The sequence below is a fragment of the Bradysia coprophila genome, unplaced genomic scaffold, assembly GCF_014529535.1.
Source record: "Bradysia coprophila strain Holo2 unplaced genomic scaffold, BU_Bcop_v1 contig_297, whole genome shotgun sequence".
NCBI lineage: Eukaryota > Metazoa > Arthropoda > Insecta > Diptera > Sciaridae > Bradysia > Bradysia coprophila.
Genome location: NW_023503555.1, coordinates 6,371,190 through 6,397,392, shown reverse-complemented (window position 1 = coordinate 6,397,392; position 26,203 = coordinate 6,371,190). Strand labels below are relative to the sequence as shown.

The following is a 26,203-nucleotide window of genomic DNA, read 5'->3' as shown; positions in this document are numbered from 1 at the left end:
AGGGCAAATGCACTCACATCAAAATGCTGATCACACAAAAGTGTGCAAAATGTGGAATGTCGATCGTACCGAAAGGTCGATCGTGATTGAAAAATATATTGCAGTTCAGTTCTAGTTTGACCATCGAGTAGATAAGTTCCAAATCGGGAAAGAGATTTCCGATGACCAGCTTGCTTGTGTCAAGAAAAGTTTTGAGTAGTGAAAGGATAAGCGGAAAAGTGATTTCGGGTTGTGTCCGTTTAAGGACATGAAATGAGAAATGTAAGACGAGTAATATTGTATTTGAAATTACCAATTGGTCATTCACAAATTGCAACTACATCAGTTAACAACTTTCGGCCTGTTATGAACCTCAGCGAGTTGATTCAAGGAAATCTTTCAAATTTAAATGTTCTCAACCTCACCATGAGTAACACAGAAATATTTCATGAAATTAATCACAAGGTACGAACCATTATTGAATGGCATCACACACTATACTGGGCCAGTCAAATCACAGTTGTTATATTGGTGATTATCATCGGAATCGCTATCATTGTACTCCACTGTAAATCACGGTTACATCAATGGTGGTTGCATCAATTTCAACAAGCCACGTCACCTATTTCATCACAACATGAAAGACACGCGCTGGACACTCTTTTGCTGGAGCAGCGGGGTAGATGGAGAGTGATGACTACTGCCGAGACATTTACATAGTGAAGTTCTCGTTGCATCAGTACCGCGAGATCTGATGGGTGCTCCAGAGACTATAAACGCTCTAAAAATGCTCAGATGACGAGGGAAATAGCTTCATAAAAAGTACTCCTGAATGCATGTATGCGTCGAGAAACTTTGGAGACTTGGAGCGTCTCATAACAGAGTCTGGAGACCTGTATGAGAAGGATGATGAAAATGAAGCTGACACTTCTAAGGACTAAATCCCGGTTGAGACCCCAAATGTTTAGGGTAATCATGGGCTTTCTTTTTTTACGAGTAAAAAACCGGTGTTATCATTTCAACGTTAAAGTTAAAACTAAACTCTTCTTTGTCCAGACGATAACAATGAAGTTACGTTATTCTCTTTCATTGACTGTACCTACTTTACGTGAAACATAAAACCGTTCAAAATGTTCTGAACACTATTGACTACGATGCCCTCGGCGAGTATATGTCAGAAGCCGACAAAGGGAAGGTCGTGGCCGTGTTGAAGAAAATACTACAACAACTTGTTGAGAACGAAATGACAACATTTGAAAAATGCGTTAACTGCTAGAGTGAAGTTAGAAGAACTGGTCAAACACGTACGACAGGGTTAAAAAAGAGTCCAGCCATCACAAGTTCATTGATGAGGCTAGGAAGATGATTGTGGGATTCCAATATGTTAATTGGTCTTAATACGTGGATTCTCTCCGTGCTCTCCCCTCATGCCAAATTATAATATTTCAGCATACAACAGTGCCAAAAGTTAAAAAATAATCGATAAACGTCCACGTTATTTGGGTTTATTCACCGATCGACGCGACGCCTAGTGCGCTAAATACCTTCATATGGCACTTGGTACATAATGGCTATTTATGCAACTCAGCATCATAATGTGCATAAATCATTGTGGAAATCTCGGTACAAAGTAGTTTATAGGCTTTAGATGTGTAACTATGACACGGGGCCGCACACGATGTCATAAATAAACACTAGGTTTAGTAGGTGCGCCTTCCATTTCAACACATAACGCACATCGCGACATTTTAATGCACAGTTTTTGACATTTGCTACATGAAGTCCAACTGTCATTTGAAAATATTAAAATTTTCTGGCAGACTTATTATGACGTGATTTCTGATATAACTGTTATCGACAACAAGAAATAAAAGGTGAACGATGACCTCTGGTGTCTTAAATAGCAAGATGTATGCCAAAACTATTGAAATAAGAGAGTTTATGTCGGCAACACTTTCAACAAAAGAAGTAACAGATCTAAAGATTATTTCGTCTGTCCACTGTGTGTCTGAAGTGAATTGAATTGAAAAATGTTGCGTATGAGATTTTTTAGTGGATTTGACTTTTTTGGGGCATGAGAAATAATTGTTGTTCGAACTGTAGGGAGGCGTGACGGGTGCTCTGGTTTTCGATAAAAAAAAGGGGCGACAAATTTCACGTTTTTGCCGGGTTCGAAGAGAAATAACAATTTCGCTGTCATGCCAAAAAGCACCCATCGCGCCTTCGTACTGTTCAAATAAAAATTATTTCTTATTACAAAAAAGTCCAAGCCAAAGTTTTCAATTAAATTCATTCCAGGCACACCCTGCTGCCGTTGCTTAAGCAAGTAGACGTGCCCAACCATTCCTAAAAATTTATGTACAAAATCTGGAACTACTGGGACAATCACTGTTCATTGCCTTAATAATAAAGTAATGTGCTTATATCCCGAGTGTACTTAACGATCATATTAACTCTAAGAGTCTTGCTTATCATGTGTTAATAAACGGTGCCTTAAACGCTAGTCTAGACCCTGGCATTTAACTTACAATCAAATGTAACGAACTAAAAATATCACAATCGAATTTTTAAGTGAAAGACCTACTGTCCAAACGCATAAGGTTGGACATCTAAATAAAAAATTTTACAAAATAAATTTTCTGTTCAGTGTGGCATTTGTGGCGATTCCACGAAAAACCGCACTTTTTGATAAAAGTCCAACAAAACATCAACAACAACAAAATGTTTAGATTTCACTTCCCGACTTAAATCCAACCAAAAAAATTTCCATAATCGCTGATAACAAACCAACGTAAGACGATTGGACATTGCCATGCCGGCATTACAATAATGCGATTCGTTTACATAGCATGTTCGCACAGGAACATTATCGCCTGTTATCTTTTCAATTAAAATTTGCTTTTGGTTGTATCGCGATGACATTTGCATTTTTTTTTGGGAGGAAGTGACAATCGTATTACGGTGCGAAAAAATCAACTAAGCAAAATGCACGGCGCTGTATTCGTTTCGTTGACCGTTCGCGATATGTGCGCCCATTCCTCCAGGCGTGGAGCACAGATCAACATTAGCTCGTCGAACCGTTTCCGACCGATGAACACGAATTCACCTTCCCCGTGCGACGGTGAACAGTGCGTCGGCGTGTGGAATTTAAATTCAGCCGCATCGGTTGGATGGTCGTCGATGTCGTTGGAAATCGGTGACTTTCGACGATGTCGTTTTGAGTTGAATTTCTGCTCTTTGTAGTTACGACGCCAGGCGTCTTCCGCATTCTGTATGGCCTGCATATTGTTGCGCAAAATTTTTGTACGTTTTATGGTTATTTCGACGGTGTCGAGGGACGGTTGTTGTTGGATGGAAAATATCGTGCCACGAGTCACTAAAAAATTGAAGAAGAAAATTCTTAGTTCATTGGCCGCAAAGAGTATCTGATGACACAATTTACCAATGTCACTGCTACAGTAGGCCTCAACCATTTCATCTCGAGAGCACGGACGGCAAATGTTCCACGATTCGCCGAAGCTACCAACTATATCTTCGTCGACATAACCGCCACGATTCCTTACATTTACAATCTTAACAGTAGCATCACTAGTTTTCTTATCATCACTACTTGTACTATGGAGCCATTTTCTCCACCACCACCACCACGAATCACTTTCATCTTTTGCAGAGTTCGTCTCTAACGACTCACTTCCAACGACGTCAATCTTATCGTCTTTCGATAATTGCGCTGGGATCGAATGTCGTTTGTTGTTTATGAACTCGAGATTGTATTCGAATGTCGTTTGCATGATCTCGAATGGCGTTTCTACGAAAGAAAATAAATTTTATTTGTTTGAGTTTCTTCGTTCGTAATATTATTTGTGTAATCGCTGATAAGTTTAGCGAACATTAATTTTGTATTAATCATTCTGCATTCGATACTTTGTTTATGCTGGCAATTATGGAAGACGAAAATGAAATAAGATTTTCCTCACATAGTTTCATCATATAATGAAGGAGTGATATATGCGACCAAGTTGAATATTCGTGGGACAAAAGACCATGTGTTGGTAACACTGAGTAACACGTCAAAATTATATGAGACGATACCTACAGCGCCTACAGCATTACAGCGTAACGCTACACCATCGTCTCATAAAATATTTTCCTTACATAGCTCCATCACATATGATGATCCTTCGTTGAAGGAGTGATATATTCGACCAAGTTGAATCTTCGTGGGACTGATTTTGAGCTAGTTGCATGTCAAAATTTTTATGAGACGACGAACGCTAATTTTGTCCAATTTTGTCGCATATATCACTCATTCACAATAAGGTTTCATTAATGTCGACTGTACTCATTGAGTAACCAATCAAGAAAACAGATAAATGTGCACAGTCATGTCCAGAGAAATGATAACAGATGGCGTTGCTGTCGCCCCACCTGATGGAACGACCAAGGTAGATATATGTGCGGAGGTAATGCCACATATAAAAGAGAATCAGTAATCAGATGCCATGCAATGGCACGGAAGTTTGCTATAAATGCCATCCATCCCTTTCTTTAAAATTATAAAATTGCTTAGAAACCTAGGCCATCGGTTTTGTGATATGCACAACATTTTGTGATACACAATTAAATCATAGTCAACAATTTTAAAAAAAGGTGTCATTAGCATCGAACTATTTTGTTAGGCCGTGTGTCTGAATGGCATTACCTCCGCACATACCATATACCTTGGGAACGACAAAAACTAACAAATGAAAGAGTCACCTTCAACAAAATATACTTTGTGTGAAGAAGCTACTTATAATATTCAAGTTTTACGTCAACTTATAATTATAAGTGAAACAAGGCATCAGAACAGTCGGAACGTTTGCTGCGACTTAGCCCCGTACGCCCGTAATCTTATTTTATCCGTAACCATAATACGTCCGTAGCCGTAATACGCCCGGAACCCTAATACGTCCGTAGCTGTAATACGCCCGGAACCCTAATACGTCTACAACCCTCTAATGCGTCTGTTACCAAAATGCAAGTCAAGTTGGGCATGATCAAATTTACTGAAAGTGTTCATTTTTAAAATTGCGCATAGCGCAATTACGAAAGCCCGTACGAAGTACCTCTCAAATAAAACCAACAATTTACGACATTATTTTAGAAACCCAAAATTTTTTGCCAACTTTCCATTGGGTATTCAATTACCTCTCAAATGAAACAAAAACTAGCAAAATCGGTTGAGATTTACTCGATTTATGTGCAAAAAACACTTAGGGCCGAGTAGCGGCCTTAGTCCAAGGGCCCAAATTTAAAACTGTTTTTCCCACCATTCTATTCGGCATTCAATTATCTCTCAAATGAAACAAAAACTAGCAAAATCGGATGAGATTTACTCGATTTATGTGCAAAAAACACTTAGGGCCGAGTAGCGGCCTAAGTCCAAGGGCCCAAATTTGAAACTTTTTTCGACACGTTCTTTTCGGTATTTAATTACCTTCCATAAAAAACAAAAACTAGCAAAATCGGATGAGATTTACTCGATTTATGTGCAAAAAACACTTAGGCCCTATGTGTTTTTTGCACATAAATCGAGTAAATCTCATCCGATTTTGCTAGTTTTTGTTTCATTTGAGAGGTAATTGAATACCCAATGGAAAGTTGGCAAAAAATTTTGGGTTTCTAAAATAATGTCGTAAATTGTTGGTTTTATTTGAAAGGTACTTCATACGGGCTTTCGTAATTGCGCTTTGCGCAATTTTAAAAATGAACAGTTTCAGTAAATTTGACAATGCCCAACTTGACTTGCATTTTGGTAACAGACGCATTAGAGGGTTGTAGACGTATTAGGGTTCCGGGCTTATTAGGGCTACGGACGTATTATGGTTGCGGACGAAATAGGATCACGGGTTGTACGGGGCTAAGTCGCAGCAAACGCTCCGACTGTTCTGATGCCTTGTTTTATTGCGGATTCGTTATCTATGAACATAGACAAATGCTTTGCCCTTACCGTCTGCTTCCAATTCAACATGTTACAAACGGCATATTAATCTTATAAGCCCCCAGTACTTCGTACGGGGCTAAAAATCGCAATCTAGCTTTTTATTTGTCCCACATTGATAACATAATATTCAACAAATCATCACAATTAGGTTATTTACAATATTAAATTAACCAATGACTTTACATCAGAAATTTCATTAAATTATTGAAACATCACACTTCACCTACTAAAAGTTACATTGAATAATAAATAAAATGCATCAAACTCGTCTACTGTCAACACATTGTAGCGAATTAGAAAATTGTCTCGTTGTCCCAAATCAGCGTTGATAATTGCTGACTTTGTAAAAACTACAAAATTACTGATAGCATCAATTGAACATTTACACTTTGACCGAAAAACAGCAACCGACGTGCGCATTCTATCCGGCAACAACGAAGGATTGTTCACTGAAAGATATCATCAATCGATGGTAGATTTACCGAAATAATCTATCAATCGATGGTTTTATTGATAATCGATAAATATCAATCGGTATTTACCGATTATCGTCAATATTAATCGATTGTCGATAAAACAGTTTCGATATTAATTTTTTGAAAATATCGATAATCGATTCTAAGGAAATAACCGATATTTTATCATCCTCGAGCAATGCACTCTCCTATAATTTTTTTGGGTTATGCCTGTTGATTTCGGGCTTGAAACTAATTGATCCGTCGTCAGTACCAAGGCTGTGGATCGTCTTTATTAAAAGTAAAGATCATTCCAATAATCGGTTACATAAGTTCTTGCTCAAAATAGAACTTCAGGAAAAATGTGGTGTACGATCTCTGTCCATTATCAAAATTCTGCATAACGAACATTTCTCTTAGAAACCATTGTATCATAGTGCTTGTAATATTCGATGCAGTGGTGCGGATGCATTATTATTATTGAAGCATTTGTTATTGACAGCAACGCCAAAAAGAATGATGAGTTCAGGCAATTGTATTTCTCTTATATAGCTTATAAAGATGTACAAGATTTGGTATCCGATACTAAGCGATACTTTGAACAAAAGAAGTAAGAGATTTAATCATTTTCAAAAAAAATAGGATATCTGGCTAGTGAGTTAGATCACTTGGTGTGAACCAGATACAAGAGCGTCAAGAGTTTTCTCCGAGTAGATCGAGCAAATTTTCGAAAATGGATTACGGCATCAGTTTCCCTTTTCCGACTTCTATCTCGACTCTACCTGACAGAGAACGGTTCCACATTTTTCGACAGATGTCGCTGCAACAAACCCAGCGTCAACAGAAAAATAGTTCAGTTGATCTTTTACTCGATGGATTTTAGTCAAATAAATGCCATCGTATAGCACATGACCTCAGGACTCTGGAACAGTAATTCGTTTTTAAATCTTAGTAGTTTCGATGGCTATATCTTAATTGTCTGCCTTCTGTGTAAGGTATATTTTTGAGGTTTTGACGCATTGATCGTAGTATGATGGCTTTCTTCATTAAAAGATGCAGCCAAATTAAACTGATCAAAAGATCAATAATTTAATATTAAAATGTTAGCACAACGAATAATATAATGTTCGCTAATCTGGTTGAGACAACATTTATGAAACTTTTAAATTTAATTCGATTGAACGTCCACTCAAATTTTGCTGATAAAATAACTTAATGGTCACACGAAATTTGATATTATCATTTTTTTTTTCGTTTTAGTTCATTAAAACGAATCGTATAACCAAGTCGTATACAATGTATACGTTCCGTGGTCTTTTGAAGTTTTATTATTATTGCTTTGAAATGAACGGTTAACTACGTACAGATTTATTGCTGATTTTTCGTTTTTGAAATTGAAAAGACAACTTCATGATCATCATAAGTATTTGCTTGGTCAGCATTCATATTCGTCAATTGTAATTGCAGCTAAAACAGTCTCAACTTCACCCAACCCAAACATTTTCCATAAAATTTTTACTTACTATCAGCTTCCACATACAGCGCCACCTGTCCACCGATACTGCGAAAACACTTCACCATTCGTTCGTCATTGACGTCATCGTACAAAGCTATCAGTCGTTTTGGTGCTTCTAAAAATATCCTTGCAATTTGATTGCCTGCTATGAGATCACTATTCGCTAAAGTTTGGTTTTTCGTGCCATTCTGTCGCAGCAGATGACTGGTATGAGTTTTGTGCACTTTTAGGCATGCCCGGAAATTGGTTTCCGCATGCGCCGACCGAACATTGCTTCGTAATATTATCCGGATAGCGCCCCGAGGATAATTCCACACAATTTTTCCAGCCGAACATCTTAGGTCTATGGACACTATTTCGCGGTCTTGATGTTGGTTGCTGAGTCCGCTGGAAAGAAATTGGAAATTAAATCATTTGTTGTGCAACAGCGAAAGAGTTATTTAATTATGAACGCCGGTTTTATGAGCACATAGAGTATTGCAATGAACGATACCGACCTGATATCGGTTTTCATTTGTCAGGCCTATAAAACTAGAAAAGGTTTACGAGCAGATTGAAATAAGAACCAGTGTCGTAATTCGATATTTTCATTATTATTACCGCAAACACTAAAAGATCATAAAAACCGCAAAGCGTTAAGCACTCGATAAACTCACTAAAGTCTATCGTTAAAATAAAGAACATGAAAATCGCTTCGATAAGTATACGAACCAAAGGGGACCCACTAAGTGCATAGATTGTTTCTGTAATAAATGTCTGCAGTGCAACACTAAAAGTATCGAGAAAAAAAAACTTTTCATAAGACGATTTCATTACAATCGAAAAACTGGAACGAAACTTAATCGTCAAGCCAGGCCGACATGTAGGTAGCAATCGTAACACTATAATATTACGGGATATATGTTAATTAAATCGCTTCGGTTTTAGACTTTTCAAAGAAATATAATAAACTGAAATTTAGACAAATCGCAGTAATTTAATTATCACCCGAAATTCTTAATTGATTTTTAACAGCGTCATAACCGCGCTGACATGTTTTGGTATAAACTCGAAGAAAATAATTTCGATGTGGGCGTAAATGGTGAATTAATTGTGTTACTTGATACACCAGGGGAAACCAGGGACCATATTTGAGATAAACTTTTTTTTGCAAATTTTTATTTGTTAAATTAGAAAATTAGTCTACGTTTTAAAGAAAATTGTTATAAAAGTACATTTCATGACGTGAATGTCAAACTATAGCAGCTACAGTCAGAGGCAGTGAAAAACAGCTGAAGCAAATTCATGCTGAAATTTCACTGCCTTTTACTGTTAATGTCAATGTTATCAATATATTGTTGAGACAGTAACAAAAATAAGGTGTTTTGGAAGCTTACTTAAAGGAGCTTGCGTCACTCTAATCCTTTTTTGAGGTCTTCGTGGTATTACACTGGAACTGGAAAATATGAAACAATATGGAACAGGATCACCAAAGAAACCATAACATATGGCTCGTCGGTGAGGCGGCAGCTTCGTGTACAGCAGGGCCTATTTTCGATAATTTAAATTCTCGAAATTATCGAAAAATTCTCTAAATTCTACAAAAATTATCGAAATTCTCAAATTTACGTTTGGAGAATTTTGATAATTTTTCGACAATTTCGATAATTTTTTGATAATTTCGACAATTTAAATTATCGAAAATAGGCCCTGGTGTACAGACAGTAAAAAAAATACTCCTAATGTCAAAAGTAACGGGACTCCTAACGTCAAAAGAAGCAAAGTTGACGTTTCCGTTTTAGTGGTGTGTGTGATATAATTTTTCAATGAATTTCCGTGAATTTTTCAATGAATTTCTATGGGTCCAAATGAGTTGCTCTGGTTTAAAGAACAAAACAAAAAATGCAAGCGAAGGCATAGTTTAGGAGATAATGTTGCAAGAAGTGGTCATACATCCCAAACGGTATTTTTAGCTTTCGTAGAACAAATTGTTTACATGCATTTTATAGCTTCAAATTTAGAAAAGTAGATAAATAAAAAAATGTCGCATCAGTCATGGGACCCGCTCCACCTAAATGATGGAGTCTAGTGCTAAATAACGAAAAGCAAAACTTTACAATCGTCATTTTTACTGGATTACTGGATTTTACTGGCAAACTAACAAACTTCGTCATGTATTCGTGTAACATTCTACGTAAAATCGTTCGAACTCTAGTTAGAAATACCAGTCTAGACATGATGGTCTAACACAATAACGACTAAAATTAGTAAAAAACTCTGACTTTGACAAGTGTTCTTGCATATAATAACGTCAAAAAGTTGTGGTACGTCACAAGCAAGGAAGTCGAAGTCATTAGAAAATACCTTAACAACAGAAGTAAAAGATTTGATGACTGTAACATATCATCAATTGCCGCTTAAGTAGGTTAATTGCAGACACACTGATTTCCTTCTCTACTTCTACTGAATTGGATCTTTTCCATATAATTGGTAGAAGTAGATCACAATCACTTGTACGTAGCACGAGGTCAAAATAGCCTTTCGCTAAAATTTATTTTTTAACGAAACAAAAAATTTACGAACAATTTTTCCACGTCTTCAATTTCACTCTCCTACTACATTCATTTGACCTTTTGCCTATAGATGTGGCTAGACAATTTTTTTGCATCAGCAATTTCATGAATGATTTCAAACAAAATTATAGGAGGAACTGTTAGACAAAACAAATTACATTTCGATGTGTTGAATCAGGTAGAAACAACCTACAACAAAACAAAGTTATATTTCCATGCTATATCGTTAATAACAACCGAATAGACCATCAATGAATCGCTAATTTGTCTTGTGGGCATTTTGCAAATTTTTGTAATCAAATCAAATTCCAAGAAACTAAACCGTCAATTACACACATCCACCGAATGCAAAAAAAAACAGCGAGAAAGAAATAAAAAGACCCAGCAACAAAATCCGACCATAATACATTCACTAATCTCATTAATATAACCAATTTAACGAAAATGTCTTTCTAATTACACGTTGCTGTCCGTTGATTATGTAAAACGTTAGCGCTATCACACATATAAAAAGATTGCATGTCGATGGTCGTCTCTTTTGGCGTCAACGCATATTATCCTTTATTCCGCATATTCGTGTGGTCAAAAACAAAAGAATAAAATAAATTACCGAAGGAAGAAAAAAAAGGAAAAGAATAAGATTTGCATTATACTCCCGCGCAACATGAGATTCACTCGGATCGGAGGATTTTTTTTTAAATCTCTCTACCTCTTCAACCACATAATATTAACTTAAAATATTGATTGCGTTTTGTTTGGAAGTTGGTTGGAAAAAAAAAGTTTGTGAAACCTAATCCGCAATTTTGCGACCAAACACGCGTACATAACATGTTTCTTATTTGAGTAGTTTCTCGGTGATATCCTTTCGCGCATATACATATACTATGCGCTTCATTCTACCATATAATACAACTAACCACTTCATGTAGAAGAAGAAAAAAAAACCTTTCAATATGCACACTCCTCTCTATTGTTTAGGCCTTTTGAATATTTAATATTTTATTCGCCGTGACATTTATTATTGGTGGATTTATTTATTTTTATAATTTTTTTTTTCTCTTTATTATAAAGAACAAGAAACGAGAACCAGTTTCGTTTTAAAGCCGAAACAATGAATGCCTCCGGGTTCTATCATAACTTAGACTGTGGTATGGCTATAATGCATACGCTGCGCATTTTGTTTAAATGAAAGAGTTTTTAGCTTTACACACACACCACATAAAAGAAAAGTTTTTTTATTTATTTTTGTTTAGTTAATATTATTATGTTGTAGATAAACTAAGACACAGTAGCGGAGTCCATTGTTTCCTATGACGGACGTACGGTCCACCCACTCAACAAATAATGCATTTCCATTAACAGGCCACCGCAAAACCGTCGTCTTAATGGACCTTCAATCAAAATGTTTATATGTGATACGTTATTATGGTTCGACCAGTTCCTTTCTAAATCAATATTGAAAAATATTTACGACGGGCGCTTAATTGATAGACAAGACATCGGATCGTATACCGTCATACAATTTTCAACCAACAATAGTGAGTGTTACAGTCGAAGAAATTTAGTTTTCGGGTTTTCCAAAGGTATTAATCTTATTTAACCCACACTTTATCCCACAACAATGGAATCCACAAATTTAAATTTAGTTAACACAACGGTCACAATGACGGCGCTGCAGTCACGATTTCAAAATGTGATATAGGGTGGATAAACTAAATTTTGGTTTTGGTTACATTTTCTCTTGGTTTTCAATTATTACATCAGGCTTCTAAATTAAGAGTAAATTTATGCAATATAAACCGTTTGAGTTTGAAAAAAGATGTTTTGTATCAGTGAACGATATAGGAAAGCGTTCAGTACGTCTCAACATACAAAAGAACGTAGTATATAATTGTACATTTAGCCACCCTACGTCCATCATCGCTTCTATTGTCTTCAAAAACATATTGTGTGCTTGTCATGATATGTATCAGACGTTTGTTTATTGATGTGTCTCATCTAAAATGCTGGCCAGCAAAATTTTGATCATTAAATTCAACGGCCAAATTGATCTAAATGTTAAAATAATTGTGAATAATAGTGAAGTTAATGTGGTTTTGTTTTCTCTTCATAAAGGAATTTGCATCAGTTCGATGTAAAGTGCGGAGCACCATTAGAAAAAAAACTTGTCGCTGAAGAATGATCAAAAAGTTGCTGGACGCAATAGCTTCAATAGCTGCAGGATATAGAATCAAAATTAGAGAAACACCAAGAGCCGTCCATTTGAAATCTTCATCATCATCATTTCAACTAAAGGTTTTTTTTAACGAAACGGAAGTTCGCTCGCAGATTCGGATCGGAACATCTCATTCGTTTTCGCTAAAGCTCGTAGCCGTCATTAATCATGATTCCCATGAAGAATCGCCAAAAATAAAAAATTGGCAAGGGATGAAGAAACGCCGGCAAAAACAAAGATTGATAAATTTGTCTTTGTTTCGTTTCTTCACACTTTGGCGATTCTTCGTGGTGATTAAACAAATCCTTGGAAATGTATCCTTTTACGAAATTTATCTAAAAGGCGTTATTTGTTCGAAGCTAGTGAATCTATCCTTTTATAAAAGTTACGAAAAGCTGCCTGGTTCGATCCTAAGGAAACACTTATTTTACGTCAGGTAATCTTGTTCGATCCTAAGTAATTCATACTTTAACGAAAGATCCCGAGGACACTATCATTTTACGAAAGATAATGTAGAGACATTTCAAAAACGTATTTTTACACTTTGGCGTTTCCTCACACTCTGGCGATTTTTCTCTTCACACTCTATCGATTTTTCTTGGCAATTCATCATTATGGTTGATTTGTTAAATCAACAAGAAAAATCGCCATAATGTGAAGAAAAACCAAGAAATATCGCCAAAGAGTAAAGAAACTCCAAGGATCATAGAGAATTGAAAATTTGTCTTTATGGCGTTTCTTCACACTTCTGAGACTTTTCTTGATGATTTAACAAATCAACTAAATATGATGAATTGTCAAGAAAAATCGCCAAAGTGTGAAGAAACTCCAAAATATGACAAATCGCCAAATAATACAATATTGTCGATTTGACTATAACTTTTATTTAGAAAAAGATTGTACTGCATATCATATAATTCCTCTCTCTTGTGTTTATCTGTGTTCTACGAAGCCAAAATATAATTTCGGACTACAAGTAAACCGTCTCGACTGCCCAGTAGTTATTTTCCTAAGTTCCTAATGAGTGCAAAAAGGCTATTTCAACATTAGTTAGGAAAGCATAATTTTTATGTGAATGTTTCTGAGGTTTTTCATCTTAATATTTTCATGAAGTTACAAATAATCCACAGAAAATTTTATTACCCTAGAACGAGGTCGGAAATCAAATAAATCAAATAGAAAACAGACTTGGAAATTGTTATTTTGTCTAAAAGTTGATATAAAAATTCTTTGGAAATCGTAAATCGCATAATTGCATGAGCAGGCATCTCAGGATTATAAATCAGGAACTTTGAAGTTCGTCATATATTCATATTCTTATCTTATTCCTGACCAGATTCTGTTTTCATGATTGAGCTCAATCATGAGCTTCACTTATACAAAGAGTTGAATTTATTTCCTATGCCAAATTGTAATTTGGCGAAAATAATGTTCCGAATCTGCGTTTCGTTTAAAAAAAGCCTTTAGTTGAAATGATGATTGTAAAGATTTCAAATGGACGGCTCTTGGTGTTTCTCTAATTTTTATTCTATATCCTGCAAAGCATTAATTGTAGCTACTGCGTCCAGCAACTTTTTGATCATTCCTCAGCGACAAGTTTTTTTTTCTAATGGTGCTCCGCACTTTACATCGAACTGATGCAAATTCCTTTATGAAGAGAAAACAAAACCACATTAACTTCACTATTATTCACAATTATTTTAACATTTAGATCAATTTTGCCGTTGAATTTAATGATCAAAATTTTGCTGGCGAGCATTTTAGATGAGACACATAAATAAACAAACGTCTGATACATATCATGACAAGCACACAATATGTTTTTGAAGACAATAGAAGCGATGACGGACGTAGGGTGGCTAAATGTTCAATTATATTTTACGTTCTTTTGTATGTTGAGACGTACTGAACGCTTTCCTATATCGTTCACTGATACAAAACATCTTTTTTCAAACTCAAACGGTTTATATTGCATAAATTTACTCTTAATTTAGAAGCCTGATGTAATAATTGAAAACCAAGAGAAAATGTAACCAAAACCAAAATTTAGTTTATCCACCCTATATCACATTTTGAAATCGTGACTGCAGCGCCGTCATTGTGACCGTTGTGTTAACTAAATTTAAATTTGTGGATTCCATTGTTGTGGGATAAAGTGTGGGTTAAATAAGATTAATACCTTTGGAAAACCCGAAATCTAAATTTCCTCGACTGTAGTTCCTCAATGAAATAAAATTGGTCTGTTACTGAGATCATAACAAATTATGAAAAGCCTTGTTTCACAGATGAAACGGTTAATAGAAGCATTTTATTTTGGAGATTCTGACCATCTGCTATCGACTAAAACTATAGAAAAATTGTTGAGCTATAGTGAGAGTTGTCTTACATGACAAAACATGTGAGAAAACTAATGAAGTAATAGATTTCATATGAGTGATAGGTCACTATAATTGGAAATATTTTGTCTAAAAGAAGTAGGATAAAAAAGGATAAATTGAAATGAGTTACTAATACGTAGTTCATGCACCTGTGCTTCTAACAGACCTTTTATCCACACCATAACCACGTAGGTAGGTTAGAGGTTCATTCTTTTCGGTTCATGTAGAGTGCAGTCTAAATCGTTTTGAGAGAGTAACTTCTTAGAGAGTAAGCTTTGATGGTGTAGACTCTGAATGTTCTTGCTCGGGCTGTTATGTAGGCTGTGGCATAACAGGTGTTGGGTTGTTTCAAATGGTTGTTTCAGAGATCAGTGCCCAGTTAATATGTCAGTATTCATTTCAACATCTCGTTTAGAGGTCTTTTGTATGCTTCTCGTTTATAGGAATGCCTGATTTGCGTAGTTGAGGGATTCCCAGAGAAAGTAACTGATTTAAAGAACCTAAATGGCTGAACATGTTGAATTTGTAATAGAGGTTTGGTTTAAACATTTCGTTTGAAATGTCGCCGATGACGAGGGGTATATGAAATCATGGGAATCGCTAAAAATAATCCAAATGCAATCATGTTAAATCGACAGAGTCTATCAATGATTGTGAAGACTCCAGATTAATAAAAATATCTGGAAAGCCACACTGTTTTTGATGCAGCAGAGGTTTCTGGTGAACATTGAATTTAGCTCTGATTTTGAAATTAGAAGTTTTTCATTATTTTTATGACAAATGTAATTTCAATATTTTGTGATTTGCATGCAAGACTTTTCCTATAGATCTGCGTAAGGCTTAAACTTGATGCAAGGCGTAATTTTGTGAAATTAATTCTGAAAAATCCCGAAATTCTGGAAAGTTCTTGAAATTCTCGAAGTTCTTGAAAATTTAAATTCTCAAAACTCTTGAAAAATTTTAAATTCTGGAAATTCTTGAACATCGACGAAAATATTGAAAATTAGAAAAACCTAGAGGCGTACTTTCGAACATGAACCACCTGTTTTCGACAGCAACGAAGAACGTATGTGATCAGCACAATCAAGTTTTGTCTTATATGGTAAAATGTATGCTGAAACTAATGAAGTAATAGATTTTGAATCAAACACTAAATAAAATTTGAATAACAGAAGCAACAGGCAACATATTTTACGATTTTACCGTGCTACGCTTTCCGTTTAGAGATATTTCGTCCTACTTAAAAACTCGCAACACTGTATGCAGAGATTGCAGATCTCTACTCAAATAGTCCTTACATTACAATCGAATAAAAGCCTACGCCTTTGTTCAATTTAATAAAATATTGTTTAGCAATCGAGTTATAACACAAAAAGAAAACAGCACTCAGCAGAATAACGAAATAAAAAAAATAAAAAAAATTGCTAAAAGAACGAAATCCCAATCCTAACGCCCAATCGATTTCACAAGTGAAATAAAAAGAGTTAAAAAGACCAGCAAGAAACTGGTTCTTATAGTGAATGGTCGCGTGCTATTATTCCTCTCTCAATAATGTATAACGTTCCGTCTTGTCGTTTTAATATTATTTTCCTTTTAGTGATCTTTTTGTTGTCTTGTGTCCGTTGCTTATCTGCAACTATCCATATATACCTGAAAGCCATTTATAACGTTTAGGCGATAGATACACCTAGGACTATAAGTATGGGTATATATACGTTGCTTGAACATTTTTCAATATATTTAGAGAGTGGCTGGTTTTGGCTTATTGTCATTTATTTTCTTGCTCTTTATGAATTTCGTATAATAATATTGTTTATTGTAGTACAGTTTGTGGGTGTAAAATGATTCCGCTACGGGGTACACACATCACATTATCTTCATAAAATATGAAGAATAATGGATCAACCAACAAGAGAAATTATTGTTATCAACATGCTTAAATCTAAGAGTAAATATAACGTTCAAAGTGTTTGGGTTCCTTGACACGTAGGTAGACGGTTCGACTGAAAGAGTCCCATTATTTTGAGGAAAATGTTTTCTTTATAATGGAGATAAGATTTGTGGTTTCGTAAACAAAGCGAACGTTAGTGTTTTTCTTATTTGAGTGCTCTCAGTGACTAAACACAATTATTGAGTGAGGTTGTTGGAAATGAACGGCAACACAATTTGGAATAAAGAAAATTTGTGCTGGTGTGGTAATCCGTTGATACCGAGAAACAGAGGGATTGACAGTTGTCAATTTTGTTCAAAGTCACTGACTTCATTATAAATCTCCTGCATTTACTTCCATCAACAGAAAATGTGAGGATGGAAAATGATTGTCCTTTTCAATTGCGATCATTTAAAACATATATTTTGTCAAAGGTGTCTTTGGTGTCGTGGGCTCAGTGGCGTGGGTGGTTATAAGTATTGAATTTTTGGAATTTTAATTAACAAAGACTGACACATAAATTCAATGAACTGAGACACCAGTTTTTAGTATCAATTGTATATTTCATGGTCTATTAATAGCCCAACAAGGCCTGTTTTCAAGAATTTTTTAAATTTTAGGAATTTTCAAGAATTTCAAGTTTTCGAGAATTTCAGAAATTAAATTTCTTGAAATTCTTGAAAATTCTCGAAATTTGGATAAAATTTGGAATTTGGAAAATTATGAATTTTCGATAATTTTCAAGGGAAAGAATTCCAGAAAATGGGCCATGATTTGCAACAATTCTTGAATTTACTATAAAGTTCTTGAAAGGTTGCCAAATTCCCGAATCAGTTTATCCTATCCTACCTTAATTTCGGTAAGCTAAGCAATACTGTAAGAGTGATAACCGAGAAAGTATCAACTAAAATACAGAAACGGTTCGAAGAACAGACATTCAAAAAGCTGTGTAGTAATTACATTGAATTTTAGTGTAACGGTTACATTGTCACCGAATCTATTTTATGTAGGGACCACGATAATTACGTAAGCTTTAAAGAATTGTTGATGTTGTTTTCTGTTGCAAGCAACATTCTGTATTATGTACATAGTGCTCAAACAACATGTGCACACATTGATATAATGTGATACATCGACTAATTGAATAGAAACACAAAATAATGTCTGTAGTAATAGTGTCCAATAGTAAAGTCAAACGATCAATTTAATCAATTTAATTAAAGTCAGACGAATGTTTTTTTCCGTTAAAGCAATATATATCGCTTAATTACTCACATTCAGTGGACAACAATCTGAGCGAAAATAAATTTAATTAAATGGAACCATGATGGTATATCGTACATTTGTTCAACGAAATCTTTGAACTGCAGCATATGTATGATCAATACAAATATTGACTCTATTACTTCATTTAATCACAGCCAATTTCGCAGGTTGAAACAAAATCTTGTACTTCATTGATTTTAACATTTATTTTGATATATCATGGCGAATTATCCAGAGTTCATTGCTTATTTGTGTCGTCGCTATCTTTAACAGATGACATATAGATCCCCTCGAGATCCTCCTGAATATGTACTTATTCACTACCATAAATATCTAAACGCTTTGCAACTCCAGTTCGTTTAAATAAAGATTCTAAGCAGCTATATCGTTGTCATAAGCTATGTTTTTGATGTCGTACATGGACGATCAGTGCCTATTTGCATGATTTTTTCTTTCTAGAATATCGAGAATTTTTAAGAATTCAACAACTCAAGAATTTGGCGAATATTTAAAAATTTCACGGCTTGTCAAGAACTTCATGAACAATCAATTTCCTGATAGTAGGCCCTGTAACCGAGAGTCGTTTTCTTATTCAATCGCATATCATTCACATTCCGCACTAAACACGGTATTGGCATCAAGTCACAATATTGTTCTGTTCATTTTATTGTTTTCGTTCAACGACACTGAAAATTTATGAACATAAAACATGCGTTGTCCATAATAAAAACGAATTTGAATTAGCTTTCAAATATTCGAGATCTTTGAGACGTTTTACCTTTTTTCTTTTGGATGAACCAGCAGAGATAGAGAGAGAGGGGGGAAAAACTATGAAAGAAACGAAGATTATCATTCGTTATAAGACGGTTTTAAGCAGAAATTTTTTTCCGAATTGAAAGCAAATGAGCATGGAGATAAAATAAATAAAAAAAAAACGAAAAAATTAAATACAAAACTGGACAATGCAATTTACGTCCAAATATAGAACAGACGTTGATGCACTGAAAATGGATTAGGCGCGCGAGAAACTCCACAAATGGACCGAGATCGTTATTTCTTATAAAATATTTTTTTTTTCGCTTTGCCTTTTTGATTTTATTTTATTTTTCAATTCTGTTGCCCATATCATTTCATGCATTCGATCGGTACGAAGAAAAAAAAACCCACAGAGAAGAGAGACTGCAAGTATGCAATAGTTACTTATTCGTACTGTATCACGACGACGGTGATATTTTATATGTTACTTTGTATGATATTCATCCGATTGGAGTTTGTAGAAGAAGAAAAAAAAATCGCGAGCCAGCTGCTTAACTATTACTATTAAATACCCACAATTTTATAAGAAAATGTTTATTTCTTAATTGAAATCAAAATCGCTGGTAAGAAAAATCGACTTCTACTGACATTGCCCATATCAATAATAAAGATAGCATCGCATATGGTCGGAAAGAATGCAACGAGCATGTAAAATCGAATAAAATTGTAACTGAAAAAAAAGCCAACAACAACGCAAAACACAATTTTAATTACCTTCCAGTCCAATCACAGGCATTATTTGACGTGTTTATCGATGGCAATAGAATCAATGAAACGTACAGGACCAGTAACGTTGTCCAATTGCACATCCATTCCATTTTATAAATTTGATATTTGTGTTGAAATTTATGATTGAGCGTCATGGCTGAATGTAACAGTTTTATTGGTGGTCTACTTGATGGTTCTGGATTCCAGTGGAGGCATTTTGTAAATTTTTCATCTGAAATTGTTCGAAAAGGAATTTTTATTGAATAAAAATCGTAAGTGTGACTGCAAATTAACTACGTATATGAGCAGAGAACATAATCAATCCCTTAGGCTATGTGCTATGATCGCTATAATAATGTATTCTAGGTCACATGGATAAATGGAAGTAAATTACACACGTAAACGATCGGATTGAAGCCTTCGATTCGATACGTATTAACTTACTCATTAAATTAGTCGGAATATCAATAGCTCGGTTGTTGGTATTGTAGTAAAATATTGTTAGTTTGGAAAGCAAATGATTCTAATTTAATGGGAATCGAATGGCGACATATACCTATCGATTTCCAGTTTTGAGTCGTACACAAATGATCCCACGCTACTTTACTGAATTTTTGACTAGCCCTCGCCCTGTGTCGCTCAAAAGAGGTCAAAATTGATCCAAACTTGATAGAAAACCGTCACGTTTTCTTGAACACCATCCTCATGGAGTGACGTCATTTGTGTACGACACCTTCATAACTTTCAGAACAGAAGGAAAACGTCGTAAATATAGATTTTCAAGTAAAGCTTATGAGTGAAAATATTGGCCTAGGTGCAGGAGACTCAGGACACTCACAAATAACAATGTGAATGAGTACCTTGCTGATACAGTAATTCAAAATACAAATATTAATTCATATTGCCTTGGACATTAGACGAGAAAGGAGAGCATCTAGTCGTTGTGGTAGTAGGGAGCAGCGCCGGAAAGAGTAAAAAATCCGAAAAACTTTATTCAATTGGCTGAATTTAGTTTTGCAGACAGGTGAAAGGGGTTAACCGACAAAACGTCAGACCCGTGCAAGGTGTGCGATTTCAGTGATCATTCCATATGAACCATCAAAATTACACTAAGTAATCTAAGGTATAATTCACTTGCTAAATACTCTTTGTTAAACCGCGAAACGACCTATCGATGCTGGTCCATTAAACATTGGACCATTTTTCAAATTAACAGCAAGTGTATCTTGTATCGAGATAATATGATCATTTTATCTGCTACTTCTTCCGTTCAAAGTTAGATACAAAATCTTTTCCGTCATTAGTTTTAACAAACATCTGCTAAATAAAAGAACATTAACACAGTTCTGCTTTAATTTTTAATACTGACGCCCTGTTGATAGCAAATGTGATCGATTCGAATTTTAACCGTTTTCACTTGGACGATTGAGCCTTTACCAAATTTTTACATAAGAACGGTTCTAGTAGTTCGTGAACTTTCATGTAATTTAACGCATTGTTTTATTTGATGGCGGTAGACTATACTTCGAGGGTCGGATAAACTAAAAAATCCTTTCTCAACAAATTTTTATTTTTTTATTTTTAGAAAACTAGATCGGAAAATCCTCAATAAATCACAGAGACTATTTTTGGGAAAGCATTTTTCCATTTTCCCCCTGATATTTTCAGGAAAGTTGGGAAAATTTGAGAAAATAGTCTTTTTTTTAAGAAACTAAGGAAAACCTTAAATACTTAAAAATTGATGGAAATCCCTAAATCTAGCAAAAATAGTTTTTTATGAAACAAAAAGGTACTTTATCGCACTAGATGTTGATTATCAACTCAAGGCAGAGTCGATGTTAACAAGATATTGTGTTACAACAATTGGCACCCTTACAAAACCCTTATAAATCCTTTAAGGCACTAGTGCGAAAAAATACGTTCATATGGCATCGCACACAGCCTGTATAAGAATCGAATTCGCTCACTGAATTACAAAATGGGAAAGAAAATCATTGAAAATCCTAGGAAGATTTTCTTCTTGATAATCCTGGGTCAACGAAATTTTACAAATAGCCGACGCTCGAATTCCTCATTATTCAAACTAATTTCAACTGTTGTTGTTTGTCTATTAGTATACATTGTTGCAAAATGGTTATTTGTTTACTACAATTTTTCATCCGTGCGTGGCGTGAGTAACCGTTTTTATCCACGAAACAAAAGCATCAATTTATTTCACCATTTTGAAAACAAAGTGACAGTTGCAAAGAGAAGAGTTGGCTCTCTACATTGGAAAAACAATAAAAATTGTCTAACTTGAACTGTCATCAGAGATAGCGTCAACAAAACGCCATCCTCTCACCGCATTTGAGTGGAGAAAATAAGGTTATTCACGCCGCACGGATGACGTACTTTTTTACATGACAAAGTATAAAAAGATGAAAAGTCTCGTTTTCGTGTGTATATTGACCTCGCTTAAGCCTCGGATCAACGAAACTCACACGAAAACTCTACTTTTTATCCCGATTTATGTATTGGATTTTTCATGCTGAGTACGTCGAAAGTAGTGCTTGAAAAATACGGTTTGCGACGCATGTAGCATGTAATAGTACATTACTGTCTTGCTTGGACATTTTTTTTTCATGGGGTGTGGGAAGGTTGCATTTCGAGCCGAAGGCCAACAATCCCAGCCCAGCAAGACAGAACGGTACTTGGTTGTATTGTGACCAGAAAATGCAAAAAACCAGTGACAGCATAGCACTGTCAGTGCATTGGTGACTGCAATGACGTATTTTCTGGCCGCAAGATAACAAAATATATTGTGCACTCCGTAGAACTTTATTTTTGAAGCACACGTCATAAGTTTTCCATACCAGCGACGTTGTGCAACACGGTGCACAATATGCTATACAAAGTACTCAATCACATTCAGCTGATACAGCAATAAATCGTTAGACTTTCATATTTTCATATTGTAAGTGTTAGGCATTTAAACTCTTCGATGGCAAAGTGTTCAAAACTAATAAAATCTCGAAACAATTTCGATTCGACGCCACACAATCCGTATACACACAAATGATATATCTGCCTAAATCCGCCTAAAATCAAATCAATCAAAGTCGTATGGCTGCATTCTCCGACCGTAAAATTAACAACATATAATTTCACGTGTATGGTTGTGGTGTAAGTATAACCTACAATGATTGAAAGCATTCCAAATTGAAATATTTAATCATCAGTGGTGCACGAGCTTTGTACGTTTTTACTATCAAATTAACCATTTTTCCATTCGAATATGTCTGTAATTTCTTACGCAAATAATCTGTAATTTTCGAATTAACAACAAAAATTAACGTTAACGAGTTAACTCACCAATTTCTCTTTCTCCTATCCCATAATCAGAAGCATCGAATATCGGAATTTAAGTACTGAAAAGCGCTTAACTTGTTGCAATGTGTCCTGTTCGATTAATAATGATTTTATTTTTGTGTTTTGTTAAAAAATTTTCTTAATTTTTATTTCTTTTTAATTTCGAATACTTATAAGTCGCGCACTCACTTCGTTAATATTATATTTCGTTTTTTTTATTATCATCAAAAAGAGTATACCGCTCGGGTCGTCTTGCGCAAACAGAATTTTAATTTTTTTTATTAATAAAACGACACTTTCTGTTTGAAATAACAATATTCTCCCATTTCAAATATTATCATTTATGTGCATTTTATATTATAAAATTTATTGCTGACTTAATGCTTTAACGTTTTAGCCATAAAATTGTTGTTTTTTTTCGTTTTTTTTTATTTATTTTTAATTTTTTCTTCGTCTTTTCGTTTAAATATTTTTGTTTAAGTCAATAAACCTACACAAACATTGCTAAAGATTACGATTTTTCGTTTCATTCGTTTTTATTTATTTATTTCAATCTTTTTTTGGTTAAATATTAAATACAAATTATTACTCATACCAAATGCGCGCACACACCTTCAAAACCAACAGATAATTTCTGATATATAAACTCGAATTTCAATTAAATTCAATCAAATGAAAAATATCATTGGCAATTTGCCCATATTATGCACCACAGAGTTCTATATTTATATCTACTGTTCTGTCCTTGGTGAACAATTAAAACTTTTAAATTTCTGCTCAAAATCAGACGATGAACTATCGACGATGAATTGGCTGATTTGTCAAATTCATACGCTGAAATCTAATTTGATTCAATGCAGACACTCACACAATTGTGCGATATTGTCAATTCACAAAATGATCAAATGATCTTTTCAAAAATAAAAATTTTCGTCTCCTTTGTCTGAGTCAATTCATTCATTTTTTTTTTGTTTCAATAAAACACAGTGCCACCACCATATAACATTATAATCCGAATGTCTTTTTAGAAACTCATTTGTTTGTTAAATTTGACTTTTCACAAAATTATTAATTCTTTGATTCAAAATCATCACTAAATATAGAATTAACACTGGTGTCTCTCCCGTTTTATTATGGAACGACCACCGTGTATATATGGCACAAATGTGTGTATATTATACGAAGACCAACAACAAAAATATAATTTTTTGTTTGCAGTACGAAACAAAACAAGTGGTTTTATGATTGTTTGCATTTAACAAAAAAAAATCTTTTTGAATTGAATGGGGTTCCGGGTACCGCAACGTTCAACAACACTTCACTCTTTGACGAATAGGGCAATACTAATGTTTCTTTGGATTTATTCGTTTCATTTGGTTTCGTTGATTCGGCCAAACACAACATTCACTCTTTTCGTGTATAATCGGTATAATCTGTATACAACACAACGATAACATAACGATTCGTTGTGTCGCTTGATCGGTTGGTGCAGAAAATTGTGGAGATTTAAAAATAACGACACTTATAACTCACATCTCTTTCATTTCTTTTCTTTGTAATTCTTTCCAAGTCTTTTAATAGACTGCCCGGCTGACGTTTAATAGACTTATCTGACAAAATTCAAAACGAAATTATCTGCATTTCACTTGGCTCAATTTTCTCCAACTGAATTTGTTTAGTTGTAAGAGTCGGAAAGTAATCTTTTAATAGACTACCCGACTGAAGTCGTTTTTTCCAAGTATTTTAGTAGACTACCCCACTGAGTGAATCATTACCAGTATGCTAATTCATGTTATGACGACAGCGACAATAAAAAATAGCGATTAAGACTCTTGCTAAAATGGTTTTATCAAGAGTTTTGTGTACATGGTAAAACTAATGAAGGAATAGATTCTTCATGTCTTGAGGCCAAATTTTTCTTTTGATTTGACCTTTCGCATGTAATAGTTATTATCTAATATCTACTATTGACGGTTGATTTTAGGCACTTTCATAATAAAAGCAGAGAGGATTAAACGCGTCGATAGTTACATGTTCGTGATGTCCCAGTTTCTTTTCTATGATAATTTTAATCTTATTAAAAATGTGTTCGTAAATGATTTTTATGTGTTCGTAAACGGTAGAGGGAATGCGTTATTCAACGACAACTTCTACTTTCTTAAGTAGCGATTTGTAGACCCTTACGAAATACTATACAGCATTCTATGAACTGGGTTCTTATAACGTCTATCACCAAGTTGGTAACATGTCGAGCTCGCACTCCTGAGTGGGGGGAAATCTGCTTTTAGTCGAGTCGGTAAGGACAGAACGTTTACCGAGCCGTTTGGGCAAATCGAGTGATTGGAAATTGTTGGGGGCTCGGTTGGTGGAATCGAAAAAATAGGTTCTAGAAGAAGAGACAAAATTTTCGGCCGCTCTCGGCTTCGCCTCGCCTCTTTAAAGTTCAAGTGCAGAGGTGACTTTGTCAAGTGATTACTCTGGCTGAGTGACACGTAGGATACCTTGTTATAGCTCAAATGAAAGGTAAAAGTCTCCAATTTTCCTAGAGATTTTTCAGTTCTTCTCGAAAGTTGACTCTTATTTTTAAGTTTAAAGTTAAATATTTTTTGAACTAAAATTTTTGGAGTCAAACTTTGTTCACCAATAATGTTCTACGTTTCATTCTGCACAATTTAAAAAAATCGATTTTCTTTCTTCGGTGCGATTCTACATGCAATTTTCCACCGATTTTCGCGGATTATTTTTCGTATACAGATAAATGCTTTTTGCATGCTTTACTAGGGATTTTCCAGTTTTCCAATTTTCATCTGAATTTTCAGAGTTTTTCCTAAAATATACTACAAATATGAATATTTTGCTTGCAAATCAAATATTTTCAACCGGATTTTCATTTAAAAGGTGAATAAAGACCAAATATCACAAGTGTTCAAACAGGACAAAGTTTCCAACAAAACTTACGCCATTTTTGATTTTATTAAAAACAAAAAATTTCACAAAAAATACTTAGTTTTGGAACGAAAATGCACTAAAACGTTTGGTATCATCATTCTACGT

The 26,203-nt window shown here is 34.7% G+C and overlaps 1 protein-coding gene across 1 annotated transcript; it reads right to left on the bottom strand.

The window, feature by feature from the left end:
* LOC119078497 lies at nucleotides 1-24,642 on the bottom strand. The gene is made up of 5 exons (XM_037186049.1): nucleotides 23,153-24,642; nucleotides 19,808-20,033; nucleotides 7,944-8,323; nucleotides 3,422-3,787; nucleotides 1-3,355 (listed from the first exon to the last, which is right to left on the bottom strand). The coding sequence occupies exons 2-5, from the start codon at nucleotides 19,954-19,956 to the stop codon at nucleotides 2,952-2,954; spliced, it is 1,299 nt and encodes a 432-aa protein (XP_037041944.1). The 5' UTR covers nucleotides 19,957-20,033; nucleotides 23,153-24,642; the 3' UTR covers nucleotides 1-2,951.
* Between the last annotated feature and the right edge of the window lie 1,561 nt (nucleotides 24,643-26,203).